The 23,382-nt window shown below is 33.6% G+C and overlaps 2 protein-coding genes and 1 non-coding gene across 3 annotated transcripts in view; 1 reads left to right on the top strand and 2 right to left on the bottom strand.

Annotated features, from left to right (window-relative positions):
* The window catches only part of LOC127848717 (blood vessel epicardial substance-like), a 273,254-nt gene that overhangs the window by 13,503 nt on the left and 236,369 nt on the right, over positions 1-23,382 (top strand). The window lies entirely within an intron of this gene.
* LOC127848699 (toll-like receptor 4) lies at positions 5,464-10,125 on the bottom strand. The gene has a single exon (XM_052381298.1). It carries the CDS (start codon positions 10,018-10,020, stop codon positions 7,813-7,815), a length of 2,208 nt encoding a protein of 735 aa, XP_052237258.1. The 5' UTR covers positions 10,021-10,125; the 3' UTR covers positions 5,464-7,812.
* Trnay-aua (transfer RNA tyrosine (anticodon AUA)) lies at positions 6,896-6,977 on the bottom strand. The gene has a single exon. It is a non-coding gene; the product is annotated as a tRNA-Tyr (tRNA).

Raw genomic sequence — 23,382 nt, 5'->3', positions numbered from 1 at the left:
GGTCAATGTGTAAAGATTCAGTTTTGTTTTTCTCTTACAAAAAAATGTTCATAAAATTCTCTTCTCACGGAAATCGAATACATCATTTTTTAGGTGTATCTACTTTCTAGCTTGTTTTCGGTGTGATCACAGTTTGTTATCATTTCCTAGCTGAAACTCGACATTTAGTGTATCTGGCATTTGTCATAAAAACTAGGGATGTCAACGAATATCCGAATATCCGCATATCCGAATATTCGGTCCCGCACCGAATATTCGAATTGTATTTTCCGAATAGAATATTCGGAAGAAAAAAATCAAAAAAATCGAGTAATTTCAAAGACTTTGTATTCGTGAAATTTGCTTCAACCATTGTTTAAAAAGTTGTTCCTCATCTCATACTGTTTATTCCGGTAGTCGCGATAATGCGTCGCTATGGTAATGACAGTACACATGTCATAAATCCCGCTAATTGCCTACCGTTAGGAAACTTTAATTTACCAAAGACAGTCACTTTGTGTCAAAATGATGATAGGTGCAAATCGCATCGGCAATGAAAACACTGACCCGCACTTGATCTAATGACTCGAATGAACGTACATTTAAAATGATCAAAGATTAAATGAGTAAAGGAAAAGCCGACTTGGTGTAAAAACAAATAAGAACATATGCAAAAGATTTTTGATTGACGTAAATCGCGTTCTCCAATCGAAAATGTTTTTTTTGCTCTAATTAAATTGAGTAAATGCGTATCGTATGGTTACAATCACTTGGTCAAATCAAAAAAAGCTTTTAGAAAATAATTTCCTCAACCTCTAAAGAGTATTTTCGTATCGTAAGGTCCAAACTTTAATTAATTACTCAATATTCAATCAGGTACTTTACTTAAAGAAATATGTATACTATTAAAAGTTTAAAAACAGTTGTTATCATTAAATTTTAATAATTACATCTAGCTATAAACAGTCTCAATATCAAAATAAACAAAAGTCACCCCAAATTATAAAATTTATATGAATGTTTTGACATTTTTTACATTATTAACACTGAAAGCTAGACGTGGCTGTTACCGTTCAATTCCCGCAAGAATGAACCCACCTACCTTCCAATTCGCCGATTCCCCTATCCATCTCCCTCTCAATGAAGAAAAAGTCCGATTCCTTTGTTCGATCACGCTTTTAAACAAATATTCACGAATATTTTATCAATATCTAATAAAAAAATAATCAACAAAATCAACTTCGAATTAGCGACGGCAACGCTGTGTCAATATTTAGTCACTTCCGGTAAAAACGAAAGTAGAATTCATAGAGTAATAGTACGGTAAACCAAGTTGATTTAGTTAATTTTTTTTCCAAAAGATGTTGACCGAATATCTGAATATTCGTTCGAAATGAATATTCCAATACCAAAATCGGTATTCGTTGCCATCCTAAATAAAAACATATTTTGCCCTGCACAAAGCCTGAATCTGAGATAACAGCGACAATTTTGTGGAAACTTAGCGAACATGTATTTTAGTGAATAATTTTGTCTTACATGTTGTTTTATTGTTAATTTGATTTTATGAATTTCAATTCAATATTAAATTTAAAAGAAGTTTTTCATTAAGTTAAGTGAATTTTGTTCATATGGAATGTTCTGTTTTCAATAACAATTTAAAACTCAGAGGTTTAAATGGAAAATTCCCACTATGATTTTATAAAGAGAGAGTTAATAATGTGTTACGACAGGTTATGTTATTTTCTTTCTTTCATATAACTATTCGCATATGTAACGATAAGGTAGTTGATGTATCATGTATTTTTAATTTTAAAAAAAGAAAGAAAATGGGATGTCATGTATTGTAATGTAAGGGACACAACTTTTATTATCTTGTTAAAGCATGCAGTCATGAGTTAATTGTATTGAGGTTTATATCTGTGTAAATCTATGAATAAAGTCAGTTGTGAGTTTCCCACCAACGAGTTCAGAGTTATTACAGTAATGGCATGTAACAAACAGCTCAATCCTATTAACGAGCTAAAACGTAATACATTACATAATTGTTAAACATCAGAGGCGTATTTAGGTGGGGGGCTAGGGGGCTAAAGCCCCCCCCCCCCAGCTGGCTGTAAAGATACGATTTTTTTTTAATGAGCCCCTAACAGTTTCAATCCACTTGTGTATTTCCTGTCATATGCCCCTAATTAAGCCATAAACAGCTGTCCATTTGTGTGATTGTCCCCCAGGCATGTGTACAGACGATCTAACTTTCGCAATCTAAACAGCACGCTTCATTGACTGTAAGTGATAAACTGCGCTATTTGATTGGCTGAAGGAGATACATTTATCTAATGAAATTCATCGATACATTTAGCTATAGGTAAATGTTTACAAATGGCTGCCGCATGGGACTTGTGAAAAACAATATTTCAATTTGTAGCAATTAAAGAGTTTAGATGAACGCAATGGACAATCATCATTAATTTTTCGGTAAGTTTCTTTGATGAAATTCAATAGGTAAATGTCTACAAATGGGACTTGTGAAAAACAATATTTCAATTTGTAGCAATTAAAGAGTTTAGATGAACGCAATGGACAATCATCATTAATTTTTCGGTAAGTTTCTTTGATGAAATTCAACAGGTAAATGTCTACAAATGGCTGCCAAATGGGACTCGTGAAAAACAATATTTCAATTTGTAGCAATTAAAAAGTTTAGACGAATGCAATGGACAATCATCATTAATTTTTCTGTAAGTTTCTTTGATGAATTTAATTGGTATTAGCTCTTGAGAGTGATAATCCTTTTGAGTAACAAGTTATTGCCAGTGAAATTCAACAGCACACTTTATGAAAGGTAATTAATTGGTTTATGTTTTTTTTTACAAATTGGGCTAACCGCTTTGATGTTCATCCATAGTTTTTAAATTAAAAAGGACTCCAAAAATGAAGAATTACTTTGCTAGTATGAAACTAAATCATATAAACAGGAGGTCCACCCATCTAACACTGTTAAAAAATTTATGGATGAAGACTTTAGTGGTTTTAGAGACATTTGATTTACCCTATGTGTCTGTCACACTTGATGTCTTAACTCAAGTTCTTGTTTGTTTTACATTTACTTTTTCATGCAAAATGCTGATTAGATATCAGGAAATTGCATCATTTCAAGGTGCGATTTAAAAAAAAATCGACGAAAGGAGGGGACACATTATATTAAATAAAAAGATTTAATTCGTGACGCTTGCCGAGTGTATATACAAGTGCATTGATTTTGATAAAACCAACGTCGATTTCTCTGAGAATGCCTTAGCAGGATGTGAATGTGAATTGTTTCCGTTTAAAAACTTTTGACAAGTTTTCGAGAGTTGTACATTTGTGTTACAAATCTTTGGTTAACTATGTTCAGTTGCTACAGTTTCAAATTTGGAACTCTTACATTTTTAGGTAAATATACGCGCGTCCGAGGACTGCCTTCTATTCGTCTTACCTCAAGCTCGCCTTCTAAAATACCTGTCACGTGACCGCACGCTGGAGCACATCTTCAACCAACTGATCGGGAAGGACATCAGTCAAAAGCTTTACGAGATACAAGAGCGCGTGTCCGCGTTTCCGGGCATGGCCGAAGGGACCGGAAACCGCCGAACGTCAATGGTGCACGTCCGCAATAGTATCGTCTCCAACTCGACTACTAATTTAGCGAATCTGAATTGTCTTCAAGGTGACTATTCATGATCATATGCGTTAAATCATCATCATCATTATCATCATCATTATCATCATCATCATCATCATCATCATCACCATCATCATCATCATCATCATCATCATCATCATCATCATCATCATCATCATCATCATCATCATCATCATCATCATCATCATCATCATCATCATCATCATCATCATCATCATCATTATTATCAATAACAACAACAATATGAATAACATCAACCTCATTATTTTTAATCATATGTTTTACCAATGATTTTCAGGTTGCTACAAACAGCCGAGTAATTTGTCGTCCTCCACAACCAACGAATCTACCGTGTGACATGTAGGACGTGAACAATATGTTAACAATTTGAATAGTGTGAAATGCGTGTTTCAACAACCGAAAAAAAACTGATCACGCACCTTTCTTGACGCAACCCAATATCTTACAGGTACATTTGCACTTAGATGTTAACTTAACTTCAGTGTTGACCGCCTGAGTGCGTTTGCTGTCTGATCAACACGAAATTGCGTTACGTTGGTAATGTGACATAACAATCAGCCACGAATAAGAATACAATATTGAGGAAGTATCTTAATACTCTGCACTTCCTCTTAGAGCCGTATAGCATGATATTTATTGTGAAGTATCATTTGAATCCGATTTCAGCATTTCTTGAAGTTCGTGACTTAATGCTTAAAATTGATAAATGTAACCATCGGTAATAGAGAGCTCCAGTGTAATACAGCAATATAATTAAAAAAGAAAAATGAAAAACGAAAAAAAACACCAACAACAACATCGTTTAACCCCAACCTTGGCTCGAACCAATGACTATTAGATTAAATATCTAACGCCTGAACCACTATGTTAAGCAATTATACTTTTCATAACGAATCCACGTACTTTCTCAAAATCGAACGAAAACGAAAGAAGCACTCCGAAATATCCATTCGTTTTGCGTTTGTAACGCTTTAAACTGTAACAATTTCTACTGATGATACATTTTAAACATTGATTTCAGTACAAGTCTACTCATTAGTGTTATTTCGCTTCCTGATGTACAGTGTTCTTTTTTCAATCAGTAACACAATGTTCAAAATGGTCTTTTCGACAATCTGCGAACAAGTCCCTTTAACATCATCGAGCTACACTCACCTAACAAAGAGCGCGACAAACGGACAGGAATATAATACCACCACTATATGCAACTTAACTACTTTCGAGGAATATAAAATACTTATATATTTACATATGTTTGTAAAGACAATATGCATGTAGTCCATTGACTATTAAATACTGTTTTAAATGAGTTCCCCGCGATACAGAATTTCAGATCCTCGCTCTGGGGAAACGGGGCTTAAGACATGTGCGTAAAGTATCGTCCTAGATTAGCCTTTGCAGTCCGCACGATCTAATCAAGGACGAAACTTTCTGCTGTATGGTATTTTTCGTTTCAATGAAGTCTCTCCTCAAAGAAAATGCAGTTAAAGCGGAAAGAGTCACACTACTGACAATTTACTCACATGCATTAAACCCGTTTTATCAGAGCGAGGCACATATAGCATGTTTGCATGTTTACTATAGCTTGTGTCATTGCATTGAAAATGTCGTGATTCAATTTATTTATGGACTCTTTGTGTGTTGATTCTTGTTTGGGTTTGAGATAAAAAGGAATGCTAAACATATACATAAATTAGTGTAGTCATTTTGATATAAGTGTTGTTTATTGTTTTTTAAAAATAATAAAGACAGATATTACCGTTACTAATCGAACTGAAAAATAGTGTTAGGGACGTGTATTAAAATTACATAACATATAAGACAATTAGGACACATAAACGCACAACAAAATATTGAATATACAAAAGTGGTCAATAATGTACATGCATATACAAAGTTAGTTTGTAACAATATCATTAAAAAAACAACAACAACATTAGGAACCAAAACTGTATTAGGCCTCTTTGTTTGTCGAATGCTGTAAAGATACATGTTAATTGTTTACTTAAGTCAGGCATTATAAAAGCGTGTATTGAGATACAATTAGGGAAATATAACTCGATTTGCAATTACATGTATACACTTTAAAAATAAGTTGAAATGTGGTGTTAATTCTCTGTCGAAAACGTTTTATGTTATGTTATCATATTTTAATTCCAAAGACTGTATTTTTTTTTTCTAAAAGTGTTTAATACTGGAGACGCGTCAATCATTGAAGATCAGATACCAGTTGACATTATATGTACATGTATATATGATGTTAATATTATACGCATTATGCATTCTATTAAAGGCTTACTGATAGCGGAAATAAACCGTACTTGTCGAGGGCCAATTATGGAATGATATTACCATATTAAACTTCCTAACATTCTTTATACGCATGTTTACAATGCTGCAGTTGCATCAGCTTTAGTACTTCTTCTTTCGAGTTCATCAACTTCCCGGATATTGTTGATGAGTTGATATTTCATAGAGGCTCGACATAAAGGTACAAATTAAGGTAGCGCACCTCTAATGGGCACATATCCAAATATAATCTAATTTATTATTTTCTTAATCAGCATCATTTCACTGAACTACATGCAAATTTGTAGGTAGGCTTTCCATGCTTTTAAAAAAAATATACCGATTTTTTTCAAAACCACCCCCCACGCTCGGCTTTTGTCCAGTTTATTTTCACCCCTGGGGTATATAAAAGTTCCATAATTCATTCAAATTTCCAAATATGGGCATGCAGTTGGTGTGTACAGATGCTGTAAAGGTGTTTAAAGTTTAAACAAGATGAAATAAGTATTCTTTTACAGACATTTATTTTTTACAAATTTTTATCTATGAAAGAGCGCCATGAAATGTAAGTGATTTCAGCCAAGTAAAAATTGGGTCGGTTAAAATCAAAGTGTCATAAAATTCAAAATAGTATCATTTAAGTCATATTTTAAACTTAGTTTTTATAGAAACACTATATACAGCAAAAATACCAAGAAATAGACAGATTTACCGTTTACTTTTTGAAATAAAAATAAAAATGCAACATGCATGGTTCGTATTTTCAACAGTAAATCAACCAATTTCGCCATAACGTTGTTTTAATTTAAATAATTGAAGAATGTGCATAAAAATTGCAACATATTTAACAATAAATATAGCTTATATGCCATATTAAGTCAAATTACGTTAGAAAATAAATAAAACTCGTCGCAAAAAAGTATACGTCGTCGGCAGGATTCGAACCTGCGCGGGAATATCCCAAAAGATTTATAGTCTATCGCCTTAACCACTAGGCTACGGCACCTAATAGTAGGCTCTTCAACCTTCGAAGAAATCGCGGGAAATCATTAGAGGTGCGCTACCTTAACGCCATCATTGTCGAATCATATGTAGCACCAATAACCGAATGTGATATTTCCGAGATAGTGTAAGATTTATAATTGAAAATGATTCAAATTAACGGAATGCAAATTAAATAAAAATAAGCGTTTGAAAGGTTAAATTTGTGCAAACAAGTAACCATCAATCGTTTAAAAAATATTTGTCTTCGACCACTTTGCATATAACTTAAATTGAAGTATAATAGGTTAAAACAGCGGATTTGAACACAATATTGACATGGAAATAACTGATAACTATGGGAAATAGTTTTGCGCTGTCGGTTTTATAAATTACAAAGAAATGCTAGGCCCACAGCAGGCCTCCCACATGTTAAATTTGTGCGGATGTGCACTCGTTTACGGGAATACCCAGCCAAGTTTGACTTAATGCTTGTAAACAAAGCTTGTAACCACTTTGTTTTATTTAGGCTTATTAGAAAAAAATAGAAATATACGGTATTCGCGGAAATGTTTTTCTGCAATACATTCTATGCACATTTTATATGATTGATCGAATGTAAATGAATTGTACACGTTTTCGGTTATCGGTCCTTTTTAGCTTTTGGTACGCAATAAGAAAATTAAGGAAAAAGTGATCTCATTAGACGTGTCACGTATTGTCAAACAAGGAAGTACATGTAGTTCACACTCTTTTTGCCCTAACATAGCATGACACCAGTAATACAAACACTGTCGGAAATTTTTACACGTACGGTAAAAACTTGCTTCAAGAGCGTTCATTATTCCTTGCTAGGTAAGTCATTGATTTTCTATCGCAGTGTTATCGATAGATATCAGTTTATTTTCAAAGTCAGTCCAGAACGCGGTTGCCTCATGGTCACTGCCATGACGAGGGAAATCTATGAAATAGTCTTGGTGTATTAACTGGTCTGCACCCGGTATCCCATCAAGACAGTTATAATCATATAATATTGCCAAAGTGATGTGTTTCCCTCTTTGGATTGCTTCTTCGTTTGCCATATGGACCGCAATACACCATTCATTCGAGTCCTCGCAATTTGAACTAACAACAAACACAACACATCTGCTGACGTGGATTGCGTTCCCAATAACACTACAGAGGTTCACACCGGGAATAATGTCTTCTTGACTGAACGCTTTGTACCCGAGTTCACTCAGTTTGGTTAAAACAGTGTCTATGATGAATTCCTGTACCTCGTAAGAATACGCCAAGTATACGTCATATTTATACGACCAATCATTGGAATTTGGAATGACGGTATATCCATTTCGCATTCGCCGTTTACTATTTCGAACGTAAAACCAGTATTTTATTTTCCATCTAAATTTATACACCAACGTAGCGACGGTTATAATTAACAAAATAAACACGAACACCACACCAACTACAATCGGAACAATCATGGTTCTACAGTTCTTATCAAAATTGTGTTTGAATGATTCAAAATCGGAGGGATTCCTGACTTCTTCGTTTTGATTGCATGTAAACTGTAGTAAATACCGATGACTTCGAACGTCCTCAGCCACACTGTTCATGAATGCTACGTCATCAGCGTCACATGAACACAGAAAATCATTGTTTCTCAGATCAACAACAGTTTCGTTTCTGTTTTCAAAATGGTTTCTAATAACGTGTAAAATCTGTTTAAAATCCGTCAAAGTTAAAAAGCAATTTTGTGAAAGATTTATCACTTTAAGTTTTGTTAAGTTATCTGCATAAATGCTGAACGATTTAAGTTTGTTTTGTGACAGGTTCAAGAACGTCATATTGATCTGATTTTTAAAAAGAGTATTATTTAATTCCGTAAGTTCATTTTTTGATATATCCAGATGTTTAAGCTGTATGTTGTTTTCAAATAAATCACCATACTTTGTCATCACAAGGCTAAGATAATTTCCAGACAGATCTAGAAACTCAAGAAAAGGAAGACCTTTAAGTAAATCTTGATGAACATCGGAACAAAGATTGGAACTCAAGTCAAGATGTGCAAGGGATATAGAGTCAGGCAATCGATTCGGCCAACTGTTTAATAGAGCGTTTGAGGCATAAACAGTTTTTAAAGAATTATTATTTGGCATGTATCCGTATACGGCTAGGCCCATGTTACTAGAATGAACATCAAGTGTTTCAAGTTTAGGTGGCAAAGCAGCGGGTATCTCAACCTGAACTTGATTAAGGCAGCTTGATATAATAAAAGCTGCATTTGTGTGTTTGTGCGTGGAAATGCGGCTCTTTAATTTTTTGGGTCTTTCAGTTAAATGCGATAAACAGGTGTCTGTTAAATCATGGTTTGCGTTATTGTCATAGAACGTTAGTTTGTTTAACGATAGGTCTAATAATTCCAAATTTGTTAAGTTATTTAGATGAATAAGGTAATAATCCATGTCAAATCTATTGTTGCCAGCATACAATTTCTTTAAACTTATTGGTAAGTTGATAAACGCGTTCTCGTGAAACCGGAAAATATTGTTGCCTTCTATGTATAGATGAGTAAGAGATGTATTTTGCAGGCTCTTTGCGAAACTTTCATTTATAATTACATAATATTGTTTATTAATATTGTTTAATACGAGCATTTTTAGGCCGCTATTTAGGTGACCAAAACCCATTGACGCGTTGACAAAGCCTAATTCTAAATTACACGAAAGGTCCAAAACGCTTAGATTTTTGACGCCATCAAATGCCAGATCGGAGATTGAATGAACATTGCAATGAACTATGGAAAGGTTCGAGACATGTTCTAAATTTTTAAGCATCTCATTGTTAATATGAACGATATTACAATAGTTATAAGCCTGCCCCGGTGGATCTATTAAATCGCCAGTAATGCGGATAGTTTTCAAGTTTGGCATTCGTTTAAACTCTTCTCCAAACACTGCAAATGGTAGACCATCTATCCAGATTTCTTCCAGTGTGCGCACATTAGACCACAGCTTATTCGGATAGCCATTTGTTGCATTCAATACATTTGTGGTTCCATACATTCTTAATATTTTCAGAGCTGTCAAGTGCTTGAAGAGGTCTGAATCAGTCAAATGTGTAAAAGGCAGGTTGTGGTTGTTTGAAACGTCAAGCTCCTCTACAGAAGCGAGACCGGCGAATGTCATAGCATTGATTACAGATCCTGTCGATCCGTTCATTGATATAGATGAGTTACTCAAATCCAATATCTTCAAATTGATGAATCCTGCAAATGGTGATGCAGAGATCGCGGTTAAGCACGAGAGAGTGTTGTTGGCGAGATTAAGCTCTATGATGACACTGAGTGAAACGTTACTAAATGTTGGTACCTCATTCAATGACTTTGATGAACAATCAACGATAAATTGGTGCTTCGTATTTTCATAAAACTCGCAGCTACAGGGTCGAGATGAGTTTTGTGGGCATGATGTGTGTGCTGATACCACAACGTGTTTGACCGTGAGGCGAAACAATGCCAATAGAAGAAATAATCTTGAAAGCGTATGTTGTTCCCGGTTAGCCATGATCGATTCCTGTTATCTGAATACGATAAAGATATAAGTAAGCATTGCGCTACTATTAATTACATCTTGGTAACACCAATGGTAGTTGACAGCTACACCGAACAATGCGAACTAATTTTGGGTTTGTAATTGCACAACCGAAAGCATGTTTTTAGAGACGAAAGACGACGTTAGAAAAGATGCTCCGAATACCATACACCTTAGCCGATTAAAAAAATCGGTATTATGAGCACTTACAGTCAAAGAGAGACAACTCTTAACTTGATTTAAACTAATGCGATTATATTTATTTGTCCTATCCAACTGAATGTAAAAATAGATTTCATTCAATTTTTCAAGTACTTTTTCTAACAAACCAACATTTGTTTTTATTTAAACAGTCAAAAGTATTCATATTTTGTGTCGCCTGTGTATGTTCGTTTTGCTCATGACTGAAAGATTAAATCAAGTTTTGAGATAAATAAATAGATCTAGTCACCGGCGCATCCTTTTTTGCAATGCATAAATACATGAGCCAATGCTACTTCCGAGGTGGCGCTACGGACCGATATTTTGAAAATGCACGGATAATTCTACAGGGTGAAAAGGTTTTATCAGTTTTTTCCAGCATATTTCGCATTATTTAACAACTCGGGCAATGAAGTGCGATTCAGCGAAGATGTATTTATCCACAAATGTACACAAGCATACAATCGCAGCCTATCTTGAAACGCGAGGACCTTTATAAGCTGGTGAATGGTGGAATTGTTAAAATCGAATCGATGTATTTTGCCTTTGTGACGAGCACAGTAAATAATTGCTTTGAAAATGTACAAGTTGTTTCATTCACATAAACATTTGCTTCTTGCCGATCTTAAAGATAATTTTTTGCATTCTTCCAAAAGAGATGGAGGCCATGGAGGTGTCGCTAAGAACTTGACGTTGCGCCAATGAACATTTTAATCTATTTTAAATTGACATATTTTATGTTTTGAATTTGACTTCTTTAATTGTCACATCTATAAGCAAATTTAATATCGCGTAATTTTCTAATAATACCTTGATGTATTTAAACGTTCGACTTTGTAAGATAAGAAAATTTAACGTCGATCAAATGAAGGCGTTTCAGTGGATGGTCGTTTGCATCTGTTCGTGATATTTTATTGATCCGCCTCCGTGTTATAAAGAAATTTATCAAACTAAAGCCAAGTTATGATCTTTTTAATACTTTAATTATGTTTGTAGCGCATGTATGTTTGCCTAATACTTGTGGAGTGCGATTGGTGAACCGACCTATAACTTTACTCGTCTCTTCCCTCCTACTTGAACGTCGTCTTGGATTGCTTAATGTGGGACAATCGGGACGACACCTTATAACTGTAATAAAGGGGAAAAATCATTGTTTCATGCAGAAGTAACATATTGTAATTATTTCGTGATTTATCTTACTGTATTAGCAAACTTGTTGTATAATAATTATTTTGAGAATGCTGAGAATTAGGTTATACAATTTTTCGGATATAACATATTTTAGTGTATTCTGTACGGATTTGGTTGTTCGTATTTATGTTGAACATAAAAATACAATATTAGAAAGGAAAAGTATCTATCAAATGAATACATGAAAGTCATGTGATGATGTAATTGATATGCGACTGTTATTTATATTGGCGCCACCTCATTGGCATTGGCCCCAGCTCTTTTGGGAAAATGCAAAGGTATCTATTAGATTTACACGAAGCCAATGTGTTTGTGCAAACAGCAACTAGTAATGTTAAACGCAATCGTTTGATGTATTTAGCGATTTAATTGGGTGGAAATAAGCTATCCTCAAAGTCAAAATACGTCGCTTTACTTTTAAAAACTCCACCATGCAAAAACTTATTAAGGTCATCACGTTTCCAAATCGGCTGCGATTGAATGTTCATGTACATTTGTGAGTGCATTTACATGTACTGAATCGCACTTCATTGTCCGATTGTTTAACACAATGCGAAATATGGTAAAAACATACAAAACCTACTCACCATTTATAATTATCCATGATTTTTCAAAACATTCGGTCCTTAGCGCCACCTCTGAAGTATCATTGGCTCATTTATAAATGCATCGCAAAAAGAGGTGGCGCCCGTGAGCAACAAATGTAACTGTGGAAAGTGCACAGAAAGATAGCTAAGATGCTATGTTACAGTTGTATCTTTAACAGCGCTCCCGCTGTCGATCGCCATTGGCGCTAATGGCGACAACATAAAAAAATCTGGCAACGAATTTCCGCAAATGGCGATTTTTCGAGATTCCTCATTTATTTCTGCTTAATATGTCCTTTAAATGGCATAAGACGCCCTGTTTACTAGCCGCTTTACGACAGTCGTGATGCAATCGATTTCCGCGATACTTCTGAAATCAATGCATGCTGACTGTCGCAAAGAGGCATGTTATGGTGATAATTGCGATGATTTGAGGAGTTGTTACAAGTTATCTTAATTGGGTTCGAATGGTCCATGTCGGCTCGGGTACTTCTTACTTGTAACCCGGGTACTCTTAAGTATAGTTACATGTACCCCGGGTAAGGTAACTATACTTAAACGTACCTGGTCGATATATGACTGTACATGATTGGTATTTATTAATACCAATTTTATTATATTATTTATTCCGCCCCAAATCCGATGTCGTTACAACGCGCTACCGATTACCGTAAAACGGTATTGTTTATCTTAATCGCGGAGTCCTGGAAACAGAAAGAAAGTGTATGTGTATATAATTAATTTCTTTTTAAAAAAAACTACATCAACATGCTTTTTGAGTATGAGTTCAGATAATATAGAGGCCATTTTACCAAAAATTGGCATTAATGTGAACATAATTAATATAAAAAAAAATAGCCGACAATGACCAATTTAGCATTTAAATTCCCGGGTACGTTTTAATATATTCACCGTACCCGGGGTACATGTAAGTATACTTAAAAGTCCATGTAATTATTACCCGAGCCGACAATGACCACACCATTGAGCCTTAATTTGTCGTCAGTTTTATTGCTCAGAGATAAGGCAAACATTAAAATATACCGCCTTTGCGTTTAAATGTGTTTGTCACAGTGTACGAAACCGATTCAAAACTGTTACGTTGACAACCATGAAAATCAAAAAGGTAAGTATCGATTGCTTTTAGCAAAATCTGTGTTATTATAGGAAATAGTTAAATAATTTACATGTATTGGTTCTATATAAACGTGACACGATATCTCTGTTTCACTCGTCAAAATGGCATGTTCAGAGTGTATAACGCCTTTTAGAAATTAAAATTGATAAAATAGATATACGGTAATGTTTAGGCTTCAAGAAATGACCGAGAATGGTCATTCTAGACTTTTATTCAGATTTGGGAAGCAGTCTTTTTATTTTGCATGTCATTCCGAAAAGTATCAATTTCTTAAACACATGGTCACTACACATGTTGAAGGCTATGACACACGATAAACACATGTTACTACATAACTTACATTGATAGGTTGTTAAAACAATATCAATACGTGTTTTATAACATTAGCAAAATAATGAGCCAATCTAGACGATTTATATTTTCACTTACCGAAATTGACAGGATTTATTCAATTATAAGTGTTCGGACAATCAAACGCGACTCGCAATCAACATATCGAAGAAAAGAAAGAGCGCAGTAGTGATGTCATTATACCGATTTCATAATTCTAGCATCCATCACGATTTATTAATAAACTGATATTAAAATTTTGTTCGGAAAGAGTAGCTGTTTGGAATTTGGATTTAACTCTAAATTGCTTTACTTAGTGCTGCATTATAACGTTTGTTTTATGTTTTACTGTCTTGCAGCAGTAGAGGATATTCATCTTAAAGCTTTTGATGCAAATAAGCCTCAGTATTAATAGGTTTAAATTAAAACAAAATATAAATAAGTAAAACTTATAACATACCTATACACTGCAGATCTTTATTTCAGTTTTTTTTCAAAATAATTCCATTTTACGAGCCCTTACTGTGCTAGTCACAAACGCATTAATATAAGCAACACATTCCAAACTTTCTAATATCTTGAAATCTCAGTGGCGGTTAATACCGTTTGATTTAACTCGTTGAAATGAAATTGGGTGTAAACATTGCATAATTTTGTTTTCAAAAGTTTGGGACAACAGCAGATAAGAGCGTACTCCATTTAACACATTGAATGCAGACGACACAATGCAAATACATGTATAAAATTTCACGTGGTTGCACGTCATAAAAAAACCCATGTATGTGTCATTGTCGCGTGACAAGAAGTGAGCTTAAAGGGACCTCTTCACAGATTGGGAAATTGACAAATTGAGAATAATATTTTAGACTTGCACATTTTCGTTGTAGTGATGTTTTTTTCGCGATGAAATAGTAATACTGCACATTTACCAATCTCGAACATATCAATTAAAGGGGCGGTCAACCAGATTGACGAAAAAGGATAAGTTTTAAAATACAGTCATTAAATGCTTTATATTGATAGATTTAAACATTGGATCTAAAAATCTCCATTAAAACATTAAGAATAAAATGAAAAAAAAAGAAAGAAAAAAAAGTAACCCTGAACAGGGCTAGAATCCATGATCCCTGGAGTACAGTCACCCATGTAGACCACTCGGCCATCCATGTTCATACAATGATCGTCGTATTTTATACTTTTTATAACTCGAAGTTTCACAAAATATAACAACAACAACAGAACTCTCCAAATTCCCTGGTAGTAATACTCAGTAAAATTTTATTACCGAATATACTGAAAATATGAAGACCTAACAACATTTTTCAAGTAATATAATATACCAGTTGTGATATTTTAATCAATATTAACAACTTATTGAAAAAAATACGGTATTTGAGAACTTTTCTTTTTTCGTCAATCTGGTTGATCGCCCCTTTAAATGTATCTTTTGACGATTTTTTTCCAAACCTGAAAATTATAAAGCGTTGCAAACGCGAAATGATTTATTTATAACTACATAATCTAAACTCATATACAATCGTGAAATAAACGCATGCGCGCTGCGAACATCCGCTTGTTTGTTTACAAACAATGCATGGACCAAAATCGAAACCGAAAGTGCAGAAAAAAGGCACAAAAGATCGAGACAAGCGATTTCATTTGAAATTGATCAATCTTGGCGATACGACTGAACGTTGGAAGATCTTTAAAACAACTATTGAACAGACAAAGAAAGAGGTGTGGCTCGTATACTAATCGGGCTGTTAGTTCTACATTTCTTACTCAAATTTAGGAAAAGGTTTGCGTGTTAACCAAGCAAACGTTTCGATATGAATTGTGTTTTATGACATGGATATTTTGTTCTGCAACGTATCTTAATAAGTATTGATAGTATAATGTGTGCCTTGTGCATTTTTATTATAAGCTTGCCTGTCACATAATATTCGTACAACATTTTCCAGAATTTGTTGTAAAAGTCGATCTATTATGAGACAAATGAATCATGAAATTAATAATAAATGATAAAATTCTCCTATATATATTCAGTTAAATTGAACATTAATTATGCATTATTCTGAGTTAAAGTATACATGTTTTAATTTCTTTAATAAATCACGAATGTAACTTGTATACATATAGCTTTCAATTTTCATTTTATTTTCTCTCTGATAGGCGTTTCTCGTTTGATTTTTTTTTGCAGTCACATAAACAACCAAGCAATGTAATATGGAACTTTTACACCCATTATTGCTGCTTCTTCCTGTATTTGCGCGATGATGATCTGAATTATTAACTTTATGATGCTTTATTCCTAAATCTTTTTCTATAAAGAAGGAATGTAGTTGATACTTGTTCGTAGTTTCATTTCATCGTTCCTCAAAAAGTTGTAGCTCTGTTGCTCTGGTCTCTTTCCTACCATTGAGTAATTAAAAGGTAATTAAATTAAATGCGTTTTAATTCTCTTTTATTATTGTTTAATTTGAGTTACAATGCTTTGAGGTTAAATTTTATTTACACTTGAATGTATCATGAATATTGATGGGCAAATTGTGAGGTTGAGCGATCTAAAACCGGTTTAAACCCCCAATGCTTTGCATTGACCGTTCCAAGGCGGTGACCCCAGCTTTATTCATTTATGTGTTATGTATGTTGTTTTGTATTGTGCTGTATTGTGCTGTTTTGTGCTGTTTTGTGCTGTTTTGGCAATTGGTCACTTGCCTTGCAAATAAAGGACCAACTAATTTTGTTTAATGAAAATTCAATACTGCTCCAGCAGCTGGAGTTTCACTTCTTTATATTGTATACATGTTTATTTATTGTGTATTAAATTATGCAATGATATATAATTATCCAGTGTAGTGCTTTCTCTCAATTTAAAATAAATGTTGGTGTTTCTGAAATTTAATATTGAATCGATTTGATATTCTGTCGGTTAATAAAGCTTAGCCTTATTTTTTACGCTCTTTGGAAAGGCATGCTGGCTAAACTGTGCAGATCATGACATGTCTTCTGTGTCGGAAGGAAGAAACATACCTGGTCAGGTGTCAGTAACTGGAGAGATCACATCTAACTTTGAGTATGAAAACTGCATTGTGTTACTAGATTTCAACTGATAAAGAAACTTCTTTATATTAAAAGACGATTTGACGTGCTTCCTTGGTTATTTGTTTAATTTTGCATTTTTTACTTAAGGTTAAACAATCTATTGTTATGAAAAGAAGGAAAGCGGGTGATTGATTATGAAATAAGCAGACTCCAGTCTCCTTCATCCTCTAGTTGGACAGTTATTGTCAGTAACTGACTCAAGTATGATCATTTAGTACTGGTAAAACATTTAACCCATACACGTGTTGGTCGGTTAACTGATTTGCATTATATGAATGAAATACTTATTAAAATGGCCTTTTTTAATACATTGTTGTTATTATTAGTTTTAGTGTACATTCCCAAATTACAAAATATGCTTGTACAGAGATTTCAATTGACACAGAATCATGCTTTCTGCAAGCATTTTTGAAATTTTTTACTTTGGACTCTGGCTAATTATATGCTGTGCATCATTTTGATGCAGCATCACATCATTTTAATGCAAATGTTACAGGAAGGCTAAATGATATATTTTGACTTAAATGTATCTGCCCTTTATCTGACAAGTATTCTGCAGAAAAATTACCTAGTTTGCACAAACAAAATAACTGTGTTTTTCTGTATTTTGACCCCTGAATACAGTGAAATTTTCAATCACGGGTCATTTGACTCCTTTTCTTTAATTTATCAAAACCACTGCTAATATGCTATTTCAGAGGTGTGCTTGTGCATGCCAACAATTGGACAGTGGTGCCGGTAAAAGCAAAGAACGAATAGGTAAACAGGTTCACTCCATGATAGCATCCAAGAATGTGCACTAAGTACATTGATATCAACAAGGAAACCCACTTGTTACTAATTTCATTGTTGATCCAGCTGATCCAGAGCTGATGCCTCTACAATAGCCCCTCATCCACACCCTGCAGCTGCGGATAATACAAGAGAGCAAAGATCAATGGCTAGCAAGCGGGAGGCAATTGGTAGATTCACTAAATCAGTAAATAGACAAGACAAGACAAGACATATTTATTCAGACTTGCACAGTGTACATCGTCTAAACACTATAAATTTCTTAATCAAATATATCACAGAAATAAACATAGTGAAAATGTAAACGTAAGCAGCATCGTATACGGTTATGAAAATTCAAGGTAAAATACTTCTTTTAAATATGGAGGATAACTTTTGAAGTTAGGTAACAACATTAGAAATATTATTTCTTAAAATCATAGCATCTTTCACAAATTTTGCTAATTTAATTCGTTCAAATGTATTCGTTGTATTCAACAATTGGTGGAATTTATAAACAGAAGGCCTAACATAGTAACATTTCTTAAGGTAATTTCTTCTAATATCAAAGTACAAAGGGCATTTACAAACAAAATGAAACTCATCGTCGACATCTAATTCGTTACAACAAAGGCAATAACGTTCGTTTCGAGGTATATTTTGACCAGCATATATTCCAGTTTGAATTCTAAGTGGCAGGCTCGAAGTTCGAAGCTTTGTGACGTAGTGTCTTAGTGATTAGTAAATCTAAATAGTTTTCGTGAACAAACATAGGCTTAAATACACGGTACATATCTTAAACAGAGCTATTTTCAACAGATCGGAACCACTCTTGTTTATAGGTATCAATAATAACATTTTTAAAATGTGGTATAAATATTTTAACATCAACAGAGCTGGATTATGAAACACGTATGACAAACCGTAGATGTCTAACATTTTTTTTATATTAGATACCCAATTGGAACGACCATTTTGGCAATCATTTAGAGCTTGACTATAAATTGATTTTAAAATTATGTTATTATTATTATTATTAAAATTATGTTATCGGTTTGAATAAGTTTTAACCAGTATTTAACCATCCTAACATATCTATGAATAAATAGTGGGTATCTTCCTAACTCGCCGTACACTACAGCATTACATACATTTTGCTTAACATTTAAAACTCGTTTGCAGAACTTTAAGTGTACCCTTTCCAATTCAATTGTCTTTGTTTTACCCCATATCTCGCAAGCATAATTCAGTATGGATCCAACAAAAGCATCAAATAGCTGACATTGTGTTTTAGGTTTTAAGTCAAATTCTTTACATTTGTTACATAATATATTCATAGCTTTAAGTGCTTTTCCACATAAAAGTTCTTGATTTAGCTGAAAATTTCCTGTATATTTAAAAACAGTTCCCAAATAATTAAAATCATTTACTACTTCTATTTTCTGACCTTCAAACGTCCATGTTTCAGATGGTAATAGATTACCCCGCTTGCGAAACACCATTATTTTAGTTTTATCAGTGTTAACCTTTAATCCCCAGCATTTACAGTAATTTGATAAAAGATCCAAGTGTTTCTGTACTTCCCCGGGCGATTTACCGATTATGGCCATATCATCTGCGAAAAGCAACAATATAAATACAATGTCATCAATACTTAGACCGGAAGAGGGATCACTCTGTAAAAATAATTCTAAGTCTTCTACAAAAAGGGAAAACAACAAAGGGGACATAACTTCACCTTTCCGTAATCCTACAGTATCAAAGCATTTCATCATATCAACATATATAACATAAAGTATTTTGTTTTCATTAATATATTTTTGAAATAATGACATTAGGATGTATATAGCGTCAATTGTTGAGCGCCCTTTTCGGAATCCGAATTGGGGGTCCGAAATTATATTAAAGTCACTACAAAAATTTTCTAATCTAGTGTTAACAACTGATGTAAATAGCTTAGATAAACAACTTAGAAGAGTAATCCCTCTGTAATTGTTTACATCAGATTTATCGCCTTTCTTATGTAAGGGGATTATAATACCTTCCGTCCATTTAATTGGAAAATGACCCGAGTTCAACACAGCATTAAACAAATCACATATATGCAATGCTAAAATGTCAATACATTCAATTAAATATTCGTTCAAAATATAATCACTCCCATATGCTTTGTTGCGCTTCAATCGTTTTTCAGACAATTTAATCTCCTCAACGGTAAATGGTTGATCTAGTTCGGGGAAACGCGAATTCGGCAAATTAAAATTATGAGTACTGCAAAATTGTTCAGCCTCATCATTTACACAATCAAACAAACCATGACTTATATCAGAGAAAAAGTTTTGAAAGTCTTCCAAAAGAATATTTTCGTTTTTAGTTCGATTATTTGATTTAAAATATTTCCAAAATTCTTTAGGTCTACGATGTTTTAAGCTTTCCATCTCATTGGCCTTATTACTTAAGTATTTTTTTTCTTTCTATTGATAATTCGTTTGTATTCGTTTTTATATTGCAACAATTGGAGTCTATTTTCTTCCGACTTATTACAATTAAATTGTTTTAAAAGAGAAACATAGCGACCGTGTGCTGTTTTACATTCAACATCAAACCAATTGGCATGTCAAACAGCGCTACACTGTTCAAATTTGGGTGTATTTGTTATTACATATTCTTTCGAAAATAAAGGATCAGCAACATTACGTATAACATCAGTAAATTTATTTAACGCACTATTTATAGAGTCACAACTTGAACAATCTAAATCTTCTACAATTTTGTTAAACATAGGTAGGTTGCTTATAATACCCAATCTAAATTGGTTACGCAATGAATCATCCCATTTAAACTTCGTTTCAGTGTATGACAATTGATCAACTGTTTTGTTGTTACAATATAATGAAAACGATAACGGTGCATGGTCACTGAATTCATTAAAAACGTGCACCACAGACTCTTTAATAAGTACAAAATTTCGTTCATGACAAATCAAATAATCAATTGTGGATAAACCATTGTGAGAGAAGTAAGTTAACTGACTCGTTTCTCCTATTCTTCCATTGACAACACGATAATTAGAGGATTTACATAGATCAAGCAATTTTATTCCGTGATTGTTGTGAGATCTATCAACGGAGGCCCTAACAGAGTACATATCTGGATCATAATCAACATCATCTATAAAACTATTTACAACATCATTAATAACAAAATCCGATTTGGACCCAATCCTACTATTAACCTAAATGAGTAAATAAAAATAGGCACATGGCGTATGTCGTTTAAAAGATTGTAACATACCATCATCGTGAAATGAAAGCTTTGCGAACTTTACAGGATGGTTTTATAGGATATAAATGATTATATGATTTGAAACGACGCTTGAACTTTTTGTAGCGTTATTCGGTCTGAACAATTACGTTAACACATAGACAAAGTTTTAATTGATATTTATTTTGCTCCTTGAATCTTTACACAAATACTTACCAAAGTCCAGTAATATTATAGTCAACAAGATACTAGCGAAACCGTTAACGGGTTTCGCCCTTGATAATTTGAAATTATGAAACTACATCCCTGCTTGTATAGAGTGTACTCCATTTTAATGCAAAAAGTGGAGGTTTATAAACCCATTTAACACTAGACGCTAGTATGTAATATAAGGAAAAGTCCAGCCTATTTAGGAAAGAGTTTTATTAATACATGACATTTTGGTCTAAGAAATTGACAACATGGGGGAGATGGCTGCGTAAATTAATACATAACTTGTTATTAGGCCGGGCCACACCATAAAATTGTAAAATTCTTTTCTCTGTTAACTGTTAACTAGCTTTAGGCTATAACGTCACATTTTTTGTGTGAATGCGTGACCAAATGCTTGGCATTATGGTACTGTCATAAGAATGAAATACTATTGTTATTCCATACTAATGTTAATATATATATTTATTACATTTTAATACTGAACTGCTTATAAACAAACGTTTTTAATACAATTGTTGAAAACTCAAGAAACAAGCAAACAAGAGTCCTGAACCAGAAGACTCACGAGTGAAATTGTATGTTTATGTAGCGTGACCCAAATCGTCATGTATTTACAAATAAAAAACATAAAATAAAAGTATCGCGAATTATTAATTTTGTTTAAACAGAATCCATGATAATATTGATTCGAATTTATGTGTATAATGTACCGTGAATTGAGTGTAGTTTTTATGTGGGACTTCTGATGGAAGATGGCAAGTTAATGTTTTTTTCAAAACAATAGAGGGTCAAAAGTATCATTATCATCATCATCATAATCATCATCATCATCATCATCATCATCACCATCATCATCATCATCATCATCATCATCATCATCATCATCATCATCATCATCATCATCATCATCATCATCATCATCATCATCATCATCATCATCAAAATCATCATCATCATCATCATCATCATCATCAAAATCATCATCATCATCATCATCATCATCATCATCATCATCATCATCATCATCATCATCATCATCATCATCATCACCATCATCACCATCATCATCATCATCATCATCATCATCATCATCATCATCATCATCATCATCATCATCATCATCATCATCATCATCATCATCATCATCATCATCATCATCATCATCACCATCATCACCATCCTCATCATCCTCATCATCCACATCATCATCATCATCATCATCATCATCATCATCATCATCATCATCATCATCATCATCATCATCATCATCATCATCATCATTCCTTAACCATATGTTTAATCCATAGATTGTCCATCCAGATTTTTTTCTTTTGCTATCATTTTATAACTTTGCAAACATGTTTTTAAAGAATGTTAAGTTAAGTTAAATGTTAAGTGAACAAGCTATTATAACTGAATCTCAGGACAACATCATGTTTAAACAAGATGCGTTTGGGAAACACTATAGTTTACCTTTGATCTTGACCTTTCACCACTCAAAATGTGCAGCTCGATGAGATACACATGCATGCCAAATATCAAGTTGTTATCTTCAATACTGCAAAAGTTATTGCCAATGCTTAAGTTTGACGCAAACAAACCAAAAAACAGACAGGGCAAAAACAATAATATAGTATAGACTGGGGGACAAAAAAATATTGATCATTTAGAACCTATGCATCATAAATTATAACATGTATCTGCATCTTGATTCAAAAGTAAAAGAGCAGACAGACAAGCAACAGCATTTCTATCCTGGACTACCTGCTTCAGCGGTTTAGTTAGCGCTTTACAAAACTGCTTCTTCTGCCCTTCTTCTCATTTAACCAGTTCGACAGGACTTAGACAACACGACTCTGTAGTACTCCAGGCGCATTCATTGACTGCAAGAGACGTAAGTGGGTTATGATCTAACTTTAAGTGCTTTACTGCATGTAAAAGAGAAATGTTCTCAAAAATTATATCATATTTAAACTTAATTGGATAATACTTGGAGACTCACTGGTTAGCAATGAAAGAAGTAAATGTTTATCT

The sequence above is a fragment of the Dreissena polymorpha genome, chromosome 10, assembly GCF_020536995.1.
Source record: "Dreissena polymorpha isolate Duluth1 chromosome 10, UMN_Dpol_1.0, whole genome shotgun sequence".
NCBI lineage: Eukaryota > Metazoa > Mollusca > Bivalvia > Myida > Dreissenidae > Dreissena > Dreissena polymorpha.
The sequence above is the reverse complement of the archived record's forward strand: the minus strand, read 5'-3'. Positions and strand labels throughout refer to the sequence as shown.